This window comes from Schistocerca gregaria, chromosome 7 (genome assembly GCF_023897955.1).
Source record: "Schistocerca gregaria isolate iqSchGreg1 chromosome 7, iqSchGreg1.2, whole genome shotgun sequence".
NCBI lineage: Eukaryota > Metazoa > Arthropoda > Insecta > Orthoptera > Acrididae > Schistocerca > Schistocerca gregaria.
Window position 1 is genome coordinate 395,259,573 of NC_064926.1, and position 13,913 is coordinate 395,273,485.

Here is a 13,913-nt window from a genome sequence, read left to right on the forward strand (position 1 = left end):
CATAAGTCACATTTTTGAATGACTTCAAACACTATTCAATAAGCTATGATGATGGTCTGCTAGAAGGGGTGTAATGTGTTTTATGGATTCATACTTCACCAGTTTTATGTGGGAATGATTTCCTGTTCATAAATCAGAGATTTCTCAGTATGTCATTTCAGTGTTTGTGTGGCAAGAGTTGGTTTTCTACATGGTACCATGAGGTAGGCAGTTGACAGCCACATAAGTATTCTCCCCCTTGAATATCATTCTTAATTATGCAACAGTTTGTGTACTGAACTGCTTTAAACTTAGCTATTTGTTAATATCACTTCAAGGAAAGTAGGTATGATTCTGTAGTAGTGTTTTGGTTGCTTCCTTCTTTGTTCATGTAAGCCTTGTGTGCCTGTGACTTTTAATTATGAGCTCACTTCATTTTGTTTTCTGTAAATATTTATCTGTAACTACGTTCTATTTAGTAGGTTTCTTAGCTCCAGGAATTGAAGATATCATGACTGCTGTTCATTTTGTGCTCCAGCAAATTAAATATCTTTTGTTTGAAGTTTTTTGTTTGAAGATCTTTTGTTTACTTGAACCATTGTCATGTCAACTAGTTAAAATTGGAACTTTGATGTGTGTGATTCAAGTATTTAGGATAAGGTGCCCTGAAACTGATGTAGCCAAAATTTTCCAAAAAATGATACACCCAGTGTATTTTAAGAAAACCATGACTGTCACAACTATTCCTACTGTTATTTATGCTGCCATTGTTTAGGAACAGTTAAGTCATCATTTGTTTTTCCATTACAAATTTCATTTTTGAATAAGTAAACAATTTTGACAAACAATGTTTTTGGATTGAACATAAATGTGTACATAGTTCTAGAATTGTTGCCATATTCTTGAAGTTAATGACTTCGTTTCTATCAAATACCCAAATGCAGAAAATGGTGCTCTGTCTGCTGAGTTATTCATTATCTTCATATTTATTACATGGAGATAATTATCAAGCAGTCAATATAATCCTTAAATACCTTACACTCTGTCCCAAAATGTGAAACAGATGGTTTCCAAAAGTGATGGCCAAAAGTTTTTTTTATCGTGTGGTCCTATACACTGAAATATGTATTTCTTGCTGCTTTTGGCAATAATGCACCAGGTAGTATAGACTGTGCGTTGTACCAGAAAATATAGACTGTTAGGTTTCAAAGCTTCAGCTACATAGCACATTTTATTCCAATGCAGTTTACGGTGCCATGACGTCATCCATCTTTTCAATCTACTTTAGTCATTCCTGTGATACTGTAGAAGTATGACTTTACCTTTATCACGTATGGTTGCCTTACTTATTTCGATCCCAAATTAACTGAAAAAATAAGGAATGGAAAAGTTACAATTGCAAAAGTGCGACTACTCACAGCTAACCAGCTCCAATTTTTATTTAAGTGTTGCTGCAAGCCGTTCAAGGTCACTTGGAATAATGTGTTGATCCAGTGGCAAAGAAGCAATCATAGAACACCATCTAAATCAGAGTTTGATGATATGGTCTGCAGAGCACAACTACATGCTCTGAAGTCTAAAAAACATAATTTCATAATTAAAGAAAACAATAATCTGACCCTTTTATAGGTCACAGTATCATCCCATTCTACTGGATAACAATCTGTCCCTACAAGGGATCATAGTAGCCTCTTCTACTAGATCCTGAAAAAGTTCAGAGATAAATTATGTAAGACGAAACAGAATGAGCTCATAAACGTCACTTGTGGTAGGTGTGTGTCATTTCACAACATTTCTGAAGATGCCTTGTTGTGATGGAGATGAAGTTGAAACTAATGATCTTGAAAGCAAAAATGTAACCTCTGTTTGCTGCAGTGAAACTTCAGCAAGTTCAGCAATTTTTGAGAATTTACTCAACAAACGAGGGGGGGGGGGGGGGGGGGAGAAGTAGCAGAGCCTGTGCCTGTGACCAAAGCTGTGGCAAGATAAGGGAAACTGAGGAGTCCGATTCCAGTGTCTCGCTGAAGAGTGATAGCAGCATGTATGGTGTCAATCCCTTTGAAGAATTCACACCAGGTTCTATTTAAATGACTGATCCGGCAGCTGTAGGTGGGGGAGCTTATATCTTGGCCAAATTTCAAAGGGGAAAGAGGAATTCATACAGCCACAGATGTCTGCACTATGCAAAAAGTACTTTGTAAGTCTGTCTTTGTCTAGAGTCTGCAGGCAAGGACAAAATATATTTTGGATTTGCTATATCATATTTAAAATTTTCAGTCAAAAAATTTTTGTGGTCTACATTTGTAACTTTAAAGAAATAGATGCAGTGTCATTTTAGAGGATCTATACTCCCTTACATACCCAACTTTATCTCAAAAAGTACTCTTTTTCTTTAAAAAATTTCGAAAAATTTGGCGTTCTTTTTATCGTATTTAATTCTCCTCACCATGTTTTAGATTATAGTATCATTTTTAAAATTATTTTTAACAGTTTGTAAATAGGGACACTATGATTATGACAGGGCAAGATGAACTGGCTATCTGGCCATGGTGGCAGCACCATCATGTTTGCATCTGAGAAGTATGGAGGAGAGGTAGTAATAGCATACAGCTGTATGAAGACCTACCTGCAAACCTTTATTCTGCCCTCAGCCTCTCATCGAAGAATGTTCGTAGTGTAGCTGTGAAATTGGTGATATGAAAAGTATTCCAATAATGTGTCCCACACAACTTTTAGTGTGACTTGTCCAACATTTATTGCCACTATAAGCATAGATGACCAAATTTTGTGGCAGACCAATACTCGAACTTGTGATCATTGCTTTTCACAGGCAAGTGCTCTACCAACTGAGTTGCCATGTATGACTCACGACTCTTCCTCACAGCTTTACTTCCCCCGTACTTTGTCCTATTCTGGACGCCACAAAAAATTGTGGGGCTAGCACTCCTGGAAGAAAGGATATTGCAGAGACATGGACTAGCCACAACTTGGGGATGTTTCCAGAGTATCCTTTCTTCCAAAAATCCTAGTTCCACAAGTTTCAGGTGAGAACTTCTGTGAAGTTTGGAAGGTAGGAAATGAGCTACTGGTGGAAGCAAAGCTGTGGGGATGGGCTGGGAGTCATGCTAGTGTAGCACAGTTGTAGAGCACTTGTCTGCGAAAGGCAGAGGTCTCAAGTTTGAGTCTTGGTCTAGCATACAGTTTGAATCTGCCAGGAAGTTTTATATCAGTGCACACTCCACTGCAGGGTGAAAATTTCATTCTAGTACGATGACCTGTTCTAGTTTTCACTTGAAAAGGTTGTTTACAGGCAGACATTTTCACATAGGAAACAGTTTGACAATGGCAAATACAGTGCACTTTCATGCTTGAAGTCTGAAGTTGGTATCAGAATAAACAGTTGTGGGCATTAAGTTTGATGATGGCTGGTAATAATGCACAGAAATGGATATTGTTGAAACGGAGATGTTAGTTGTGTGATTACCATGATAACCAGCTGCAAACTTTAACATAATATTGACTAACTGTGAGTTTTCAAACTTCTGCATAGATTTTGTCTCTAAGATTTACAACACACTACTTAATAAAGACTGGTAAATGAACATATTGCGATTTCAGAAACTGAGAGGGTCATTTCAAAAGTCCTGCATATTGCACATGTGCAACTGTTTTGGCGATGTGATCAGGTTGAAATTCATGTCAGTTGTGAACGAGACTTGAGGTGTGACAGTCGTATATATGGTTGCTGGTTTGGGTGTCTATCATGAGTAATTCAGTGTAAAATGGAAGCTGAAACAGTCAGGTTGGATTACATGTAGCGAGCAGCAGTCCTACATCAAAATCTAATCCATACAAGAACACAACAGAAATCCACAATGCCTTGAGAGAGGTATGTGGGAATAATGTACTGGATCATAACACAGTATCACAGTGGTCTGCTCATTTCTGTGAAGGTCAGATAAGCACTGAGGACAGTCCAAGAAGTGGAAAGCCATCAACTGCAACAGACTACATCTCTCAGGTTATTGTTAATGACATTTTGAGAGAGGATCAGTGAAAAATGTGGGGAAATTGTATATGAGGCCAGAATGTCTTGTCACTTTAGTTTACAGAATCATAAATTAAAAAGTTAAAAGATGAAAAAATTTGCTGCCAGATGGGTTCCTCATGATCTGAGTGAAGAGCAGAAGGCAGGTCGCAGAATAATCGCAGGAGTATTGCCTCATCATTATCAAACAGAAGAACAGTTTCTGAAAAGGATTATTGCACTTGATGAAGTCTGCATATGAGATCTTGAGCCAGAACTCAAGTCTGTTCTCACAGCAGAGAAATTCAGGTTTGCAGTGCCTGAAAAAATTTTGCTGCCAAGAATCAAAGGTGAAACTACTGATGATCTTTGCATATGACACGAATGGAGTTGTAGCTTCAAGTATTGCCCCAGGGGACATCTGTAACAGGCACGTACTACAAGCTATTCTGCAAAATGTTTTGCTGCCGATAATTTGTGAAAGAAGCCCTGACATGCTTGCAACTGGTGTCCTCATTTTGCACAACAATCCAAGACCTTGTAGGCCCTACCAGTGACAGAAAAGCTCAACAAATATGGATGGCAAATACTTCCCCACCCACTGAATGGTCGTGATATGAGCCCAGCAGACTTCGATCTTTCTCTCCATGGAAAAAGTTTTGATACAATTGATGGAGCTTTCAGGGAGGTAAATAGAGTAATCAGACAGCTCAACAATGAAGGTGCCCTATCAGGAATATGGAAGATGCCAGAATGTTGGGAAGGTGTCATAAGCAAGAATGGACATTATACTGAAGGCTTGTAAAGGTATTTTGTAAAATAAATTATTTTCTTCAGTTCTGTCTTACAGTGTGTAGGACTTTGAAATGATCCTCATACATAGAAGTTTGAAAAATGGCTAGGTTAGATTTTAATTTGTATGTGTTCTGTGTTGTAGCAGTAACTTGTTTTACAAAAAATGTAGTCATTTAGGAAAACACAAAAGATCATCTAACCATTTGATACATTTGCATTGCGAATGACATGTTTTCGAGTATAGGAACCACTTTAGATCTGTAGTCATTGATGTAAATTTATAAGAAACCTTACTCACTGCCACTTAATTTGTGAAAGGTGTTACTATCTTAATAAAAAGTGGAGCAACAAAAGTATAGCGTTAAAGTCTGAAATCTAACAAATACAATGACTAAACCTGATCTGAAAAATATAGGTACTTCCTCACTTTAACATTAATTACAGTATCTGATAAGTTAATTAGTTTCAGGATTATCAAACTATTAGATTGGCGCATAAGTTCATAGTATTTTTCTATAAGTTTAAAAAAACAACAGAGGCGTCATCAAAAATACATTCCCCTTCACTATTTACAACAGTCTGCCTTCGCTGGTGCAACTGTTCGATTCCACAACTTTAAAAACTATTGTTTTGAAGTAAAGAATGCAACAAGCCTTGTTTGGAGCATATTTTCATCAGGAAAGGATGTTTCTTGAAGGTTGTGTGATGGATCGTAGAGAAGGTGAAAATATGAGAGTGCAATATCAGCTGAGTAAGTTGGGTGCAGAATGACTTTCCAACCCGACTTCGGAATATTGTTTCTTGTTAGTGTAGCAGAATGCGGATGGGCATTATCATGGAGTAGCACAAATTCACACAGTCTTCCTGGTGGTAGACTGTGTCTGCAAGATGTCTGTTTTTGACAGTTAATGTCAGCTGTGATGGTTACACCTGAGGGAAGCACTTCAATATGCACCACCCTGTTGGTGTCCCATCAGGCGCAAACAGTTATATATTATGGATGTGTGCAGATCTTTGTATGGGAAGTTACTGCTTTCTTTTCCATATTTTAGAATAACACCACCATTTCTCGTCACCAATAACAATACAGAATACGGATGGTCGGTTTTGTTTACGAGCCAGTTGTTGATCAGCAAGCAGAGATGCACATATAGCCACTCACAGATTTTTGGCTCAGTGCACGAAGTACCCATATACCTAATTTTTGAACCTTCTCCATTGCATGCAAGATACTCCTTAAAACAAGAAAACTATTTGCTGCCATTCTCTACTCAGTGGCATTATTCTCATATATGACACAATTTTTCTAGGTGCCGTTGTTGCTGTCACACCTCTGTTGAACTCAAACAGAAGAATACGTCAAAAATGTTCAGATTTCTCAACTTTGGTTTCCATTTTTTAGTGTCTACAGCTCTGCTGTCTCCAAATGACAGTACATAAACAAATAGCAACAGTGAACTACGAATAAAAAATATCAGTCGATAAATAAGCCCAAGGCTGCCAGAATACCAATATGCGGAACAAAATGCTATGAACTTATCACCAACCTAATACAGTACTATAACATCTGGATGCCACTCTTTCTAGTGAATGACGTCAGTTTCCACCTTGTATTATTGTAAAATTTTCCATTGTTAATCATTTTTAATTAATGTGGTTTCCAGCAAAACTAATTACACTAATGGAATCAGCACATTGAAAAGGAAAGCCTGAGTAATAAATCTAAATGAGGTACAAACTGATCGAAGTTTGGATAGATCCAGGCGTATGTTACACATGCACTTAGGACATACGTAAGTGAAAAGATCAGATGGAAGACCCAGCTTGCTCTGTATTACACTCTGGTACTTTTACAAGTGGAGTGATGTCATAAGTACCACCGAATGAAGTGCCCATTGAAAACCAGAACAGAAAGAGGACATGCACATTTTGGCTGCTTACTATCCTTTGTTGGCCATAGGAGCTTATCTATGAAATTTCTTTTGCTGGTGATGTTGCTCTTTCCCATAGGTGTGCCTATTGATTTGTCATCTTCCATCCGTCATGGACGAATCTAAATTGAGCAATCTTATCACATGTTCAGTTCCATTGTCTCTTCCAGTAATCTTGTACTTCTTTGGCATGATACACAGCACTTCTAGTTTTCTAATATCACAGCATAAAAATTAAACTGACAATGTAATCTAGTATTTAGTGTTACTACCCAGTAATGATGGGGGGTCCAGGTTTAAACTCCTGATGACTACCTTAAATGTTTTCTCTTGTGGAAAGAGCCCTGTGAGGCCAACTGAAAAGTTGCTTGGGGAGGGGGGGAAAAATAAGCAAAATTACTCGCAAATCGCTGAAGTAGCATTATGTCAAAAAGGCTTGCACCATGCTAGGCATCTCACAGAGGTTATTTACTATCAATAAAAGAATTCACTGTTATTTTTTCTGATTAGAAAATGTGATGATTGATTTGTTATGATTATGGATGTTGTTATTTGTGAGACTCTCAATCAGTTCTATAAGTTGAAGGACTAAATGGCATGGATACAGTAGAAAAGTAAACATTTTCTTCAAAAATGTTGTGGATAGATTAAAGAGGAGAAGGTTGGCAGTCCTTAATTATTGCCAAGTTGTGTCTTGCCTTCACTCTACAAATTTTTAACTTTATTCTGTCCATTTCTACATGATACTCTGAAGTTTTCCTATTATAGAGGAGAGGTGAACATGAAACAGAACATTACATTTACAACAATGAAAAATTGCCTGGCATTGTTCTTTTTGTTGCATAAAAAAACCAATGTGGATGGTCTTTTCACAATGATGTCCTCTTGTCCACACGTAACTCATTTCATTTTGGCACTTTTAAAATCAAATGCTGTAGATGGAGCAGAATTTCTCAGTTTCTTTGCTAGCATGGAAATCTACTCCTTTGTGATGAAAACTGTGAAGTTTGTGCAAAGATGATATTTCCTTGTAATGTTCATAATGTTGCATAAATGTTGTCTAATAACACATTTATCTAAATTGTCAGTTAAATATTTGCTGTGTGTATTTTACTCTTTTGCTTCGAGACAAATATTTTAATTCTATTCCACACTGATGTACTTAACCATTGCTTGTTTATGTTTTTTTGCACCTACTGTCACCTTTTCTGTTGGCTCTGTCACACCGTTCTCTTCCTTATTGTCAGTAAAATTAGTGACTTAATGGAAAGTTGTTGCTTTCTGTGAAGATATTTTCCATGGTTACTTATGTGATCACTTTTTGCACTCACACTGTGATGTAACAATACTCTCTACTTTGAATTGGAAAGCTACTGTTTCTAGTCATGTAACCAAGGTAGTGACCATTATGGCTGAGTAACCAATTTGCCATGCTAAGTAATGCGTCTTTCTGAATTAACAATACTATATTGCTAACTGAGATTGTAGAGAATGCAAATATATTCTACGGTCCCTAAATATTGCCTAAATTATCTCTCTATCTTTTAGTTTTTATTTATTAGTTAGAAATATTTGTGGAGAGTTTCAAAGCAAACTGTTAAATCTGAGAATGTTACTTTTTTTTTTAACAGAAACAATAGATCGACACGAGAGGAGTGAACGCAGCAGGAATAACAGCGGTTGGGAAAGCTGGCAGTCTCATCAAGTTCGATCATCATCCCCTTATTCTCCCACCAGAGGCACTTCACCTGTCAGTGATTTTTCACAGCCACCTCCACCACCAGTTCAACAGGCACAGCCTCTGCAGCAAATGCAGATTCCAACACTTCCTCTAACAATGGCTCACTGCCTGACTGCTGTGGAACACCCTCCTCAATTAGTACAAACTCCAGCACCACCTCTGGTTTCACCTGAAGCCACTCCAGCATTGGTGCTGGCTCCACAGTCACATTCAGTAACCTCAGTGGCTGCCCCAGTCAGTGGAGCCCCTAATATTGCTCCTCTGGGCATCACACCTTCTGTTCCTCCTCCGACTGTGGTTCTGTCACATCCTCCTCCCATGGCACCACAGTACATGCAGTACCCTCCACCACCGCCAGCACCAGTCCAACTCCAGACACTGCCACCGACAGTACAGACTCCGGCAGCTGCGTCCTTGCCAGTGCAGGGCCCTCCCCCACCTCAGACTTTGCTTGTACCACCACCTCAGCTGGTCTCCCTCCAGCAGCAGCCTCCGCCGACCTCAGCCCCGATGCCGCATCTCGTGGCCGCCGCTCAGCCGCCCCCGACTGGAGGTAACTACTCCACACAGCTGCAGTTGCTACTGCTACAGGTGTAATCAAAACACGGTGCTCATAAGAGTTTCCTAGTCTCCTCAGCTGCAGAGCCCCATGTACCGTCGACAGAAGAGTCTATGAGGGAAGTTGCACGGATGGTGGCGCAGTGTGGGGATGATATTGAAGAAATCATAAAGATACGAAATCCTGATGACCAGTCCGTATGGTAAGTTTCTGTTTAGATGTCGTCAATTTGATTTTGTAATAATGCATGAGAGTAGCTAGTATGTTTGACATTCAGTTGTAAAACTGGCAAACAGATATGTTAATATATACGTGTTACTTTTGGAATGTTGGCTAGCTGTTGCTTTATTGATTCACTAAACAAATCAGGGTAAGCAGACTGCAGATCACAAGTCCAGAGGAGTTGGGAAAGGTGACGTTTTGTTTTGACTTGATCAATATTTTGGAGAACATAACTTTAAATGACTCATTTAAATAGCATAGCAGTCAAAGTAAGCAAAATTGTTGCTATGCCTGTATGCAGCTGTTCGGATGGTGTAGAACACAGGGCATCTGGATAGTTGAAATTTCGTGTTGCATTAATTGAGCTGTAGTGGTGTATCTACTGTGGACTGAAAATGAATTTATCATCTTGTGAGATCATATACTGGATTTGTATGAATTCTTCATTTATGGTGCAGGTGTGCAGGAATCCATTGAGAGCTTTCTCAGTTAGCAGAATTTGTTTACTTTTGTCTCGATATCTTTGAGACCGTGGCAGTTTCTCACACTTTCTTTACATTTTAATGGAGAAAGCAATCCCTACACCATAGCTGCTACAGTTATATTATTGAAATCAGAAAATCACAGTTATTGGAATTTGGTTATATTTTTTATACTACCAGAGTAACTCATGGCACTTTGTTGTACTCAGTGAGCTGTAAGCTGTATTTGAAAAACTTACGAAAACTTCAATTATTAGAGGTCTTTTGACAGTTCAGATTTTTAAAGCTGGTCTCTCTCTCTCTCTCTCTCTCTCTCTCTCTCTCTCTCTCTCTCTCTCTCTCTCTGTGTGTGTGTGTGTGTGTGTGTGTGTGTGTGTGTGTGTGTGTGTGTGTGTGTGTGTGTGTGTGTAGTAATCTTTACATAAAGATTTGTGTGTTATCGTACCCATATGACCTAAGGCTGTAGAAAATTTTATGTTGTTGAATTGTTGAGGATTAACAATTTGCTTTGATGTCAATCTCAGTTTTACGTAATACTTTTTCCCCTTTGCTTTTTGGTGAAACTTAATGGCATGGAATGACTTCTTGTTTTTATTATTGCAAATGGGATAGTAACAAGTAGCAGTGTATAAGACACATTGTTATATCACCCCTTATTAACTAAATATCCATATGCAATTTACGTTGGTAAACACACAACATAGTTTGGTAAACACATAACATAGTGTGATAAAATAATACAGTTGAAAAGTTGGTGAACTGGGAACCTGTCTGACAAGCAGGTTTAAAGTATAGTGATTGGTGCAGAAATAACACCGGGAATGAAAATTTGATTCGCAGGGCAGGAATCAACTCATAGCAAACAGGCTGATTTAGGAAGAAGCCTACACGCAGTTTGTTCAGAAAATACAAGGGGTGATAACATACTGGATGTATTTCTGATAAAAACTGGTGACACATGGTAGAAAATACATGTCATTACTGAGTAAATGGCCACAAGACAGTAGTGTTGAAGTACACTTAGAGAGTAAAAAGCAGACAAAAACAGTAGTTGCTGAATATCACATAATTAATGTGGGGGCAAATAGAAAAGTATCTAGCTGAAACATTCAGTCAGTGGTTGACTACAGCAGATAATGCTAACAATATGTTATCCGACTGTAGCAGATTATATCAGAGTTAAAAGCAAAACATATTCCACTAAAAGTAATAAAGCACATCACCAGATCGGTTTTATTACTAAAGAGCAGTGATGACAGAAAAAAGGATTATGCTTCCTGGAACAGCTAGCATTACCAAGAGAAAAGGAGAAACGTGTATGGGTATATAAGAAGTCATACAGGAGCATTAAGGATTATTCTGATGTTCAAGCAGGTAACAAAATAATACCAAGAGATCCAGAAAAAGCAAGCTACTTAATTAGAAACACAGCAGAGTAGCGGATACAGCTGGGAAGTGTGTTGGGGAGAAGTCGAGGGATAAGAGGGATGTAGTCAACAGATTCACATATAACAACAGGGAAATATATCCTACCATAAAGGGGATAGGTGAAAAGAATTGTTGTGATGTTTGTTGCTACCTCCGGTGCATGATAATTTGTCATGCAGCTATGAATTTATCATTCTCACAAAAGCAAAAGTGCCGTTTTCACTTTCATAAAAAATGTAAATGTAGATCTATATTTGAATGTGCAGGTTTTATGTATTAACAATGAATATTCACACCTCAGTTCTTTATTCACCATGTCCAATGGGAAGTAATACTCTCCAAACTTACTCCCAGTGTCAAGTTTCCTCAGTAATTGCGAAAAGTGGCAGGTTTGAAACAACATGTTGTTTCAATATCACAGCCCATTGGCAATGTTTCAAAGTGTATTCATTTCTTGTTTACTTGAAGTTATCACAGAATCGCATGGCATGGCACAGCACAAAATGGTGGCAATGGACAACAGTAAAGAATGAATTTCCAGGTGTGGCCAACTTATAAAACACGGAATTGTTGACAAAACTGTAAATCCTAGCCGAATTTGGGATAAGTGTAGTGTCCACTAAAAAAAAAAAAAAAAAAAAAAAGTGGCCATAAAAATTGCTAAAATAGTACCTGCTCTTACATAAAAACAAAGAAAATCTTTTGATGAAAGAAAGTCACCAAAGTGTATAGGGTATTGGCTTGTCCTGATGAGGTATAAAGCAAGAAATGACAATCAGGACCAAATAAGCGTGAAATCATGGAACAGTGAAGTTGAATATTCTTGTTTTGGTAGAGGGTTAAAAGGGTGGAGCATTTAACAAAACATCTTCACTCAGTTTCCAGAAAGTATCACTAAATTTAAATATCTGGTACAATAGTGGCAAAACACACAAGATTATGGGTGTAAATTAAGTATCATCTATTGCATGGTATATTATTGTTTAATAACATTAGGGATTCAATGTAATTGTGTGATGTAAAATGTCAAGTTCACCACCTTGATTACATTAAGTTACTAGCTGTTCAAGAAACGAGAAAATTTTAATTGTGGATAGTTATTGAGTACTGAAGGGAGAACGTACCATCAAAGTAAACAAGTCAGCGAATATCCACCAGCCTTCTGTGTCTGAATAAACTCTTCTAGGTGTACAAGTTGTTGCATCATTTCAAATAGAACACTGGAGCTTTTGACAGCTGTCACTGCCATCGTCGTCAGGAGCAAAAAACCACTGACTGCCAGTGCTAGCACGGTATTCCACTTACAAGAGGACGATTGCAAAATCTGGGAGGTGATGTGTGTGTGGACGGCAAGTTGGGAATTCGCAGCCACTTGATCTATGACAGAACGAATTATGTAAGGTGCCCCAAGGTACCAGTGCCACATTTGAAACTGCCACTCCCATCTTTCTTAAAATGTTGAGCATCAGTTCAGTTACAGAATCTATAGTAGATTTCAGATCTCCATCTCTCTGACTCTTTGTACTCACCCTAAAATATAGAAGCAAAAGGATACATAATTTTCAGTTCCCATGTCTCAGTTAATGTGAACAATAGAAAGAATTTAGAGGGAATACACAATTTCGATTGTAACATGTAGAATTGCTCAGGACTCTTGCTAAGTATGTAAGACCTTTAAGAAGAGATTTCAGAGATCAGTTTTGAAATGAAAAGAAGTTGAGGAAAGTGATATGACACTTTTCAGCTCACAAAATACAGAAATGATGATAGATTTACAGATGTACAATTTGTAAATTATGTCCACACAGTACAAGACGACCTAAAGTATATGAAGATATGACGGTTGCCAAACTCGTGTGTTAGGAATGTTTCATGTTAATTATGTAGCAACCATCAGCCCAAGAGACATAATGTATGACTGAAGAGTATCCAAACTTAACTCAGAGCATCATCCAACAAGAATTGAAATGAAATCAGACTTACATCAAATCTTTTCTCTTAAAATTTTGAGGCTGTCCACTGATGAACATCTCTTATGAAATTGGTTGCGGTAAATTACTTTTGAGCAACAAGCAGAAATGTAACTATATGGCGAAATGTTTTAAATATTTCATCAGCTGTGAGACTGCATAGAATTGTGACCTTCTAAGATCTGCTGATTAAACGTCATGACTTGATCCTGACAGATAAAAAGGAAAGAAAAAGATCATAAAAACATCAACATTAACAAAACATCAGACAAAGAATGTATCCAGTAAAAAGAAAGGTCATTGGGAAAAGACACTATTTGTCAGGCATGTTAACATGATTTACAGTTGTGTTTAAAGTGATGCAATATAGTGCCTAGCTTACTATACACTGTGTTTTGTATCATACTTTACAGAGAGGGAACAATGCTCACTGTATTTGAATTTTTAATCAGCTTTGTCAGCTTGAATTGCAGAATCATCTGATATGGTCTTACAGAACTTCACGCCTTATTCTATACAGAGCAACACGTTAGTTCTTATCCAAATGCTACCTTTAAGTGGAAAGTACATTTCACATTTGAAGATACAAAAGTGAAGAACAGTCCACAGATATATGTAAGATGAAACTCACTATGGTTGGACTGCAGTAAAATCTGGCAGTGTTTTATGTTATTGCTTTAAATTGGAAGTGAAAAACTGCTGATGCAAAATATACAGTTAAGTTTATAGTTGTTTCTACATCTAAAGCACGAATAATTTGGGTGTTCCTTCTTTCAATT

The 13,913-nt window shown here is 37.7% G+C and overlaps 1 protein-coding gene across 1 annotated transcript in view; it reads left to right on the plus strand.

Annotated features, from left to right (window-relative positions):
- The window catches only part of LOC126281233 (SURP and G-patch domain-containing protein 1), a 148,748-nt gene that overhangs the window by 34,972 nt on the left and 99,863 nt on the right, over positions 1 to 13,913 (plus strand). The window contains exons 6-7 of the mRNA XM_049980004.1: positions 8,364 to 9,026; positions 9,102 to 9,234. Of these exons, the coding sequence (XP_049835961.1) occupies positions 8,364 to 9,026; positions 9,102 to 9,234 (796 nt within the window). The remainder of the gene's footprint in view (positions 1 to 8,363; positions 9,027 to 9,101; positions 9,235 to 13,913) is intronic.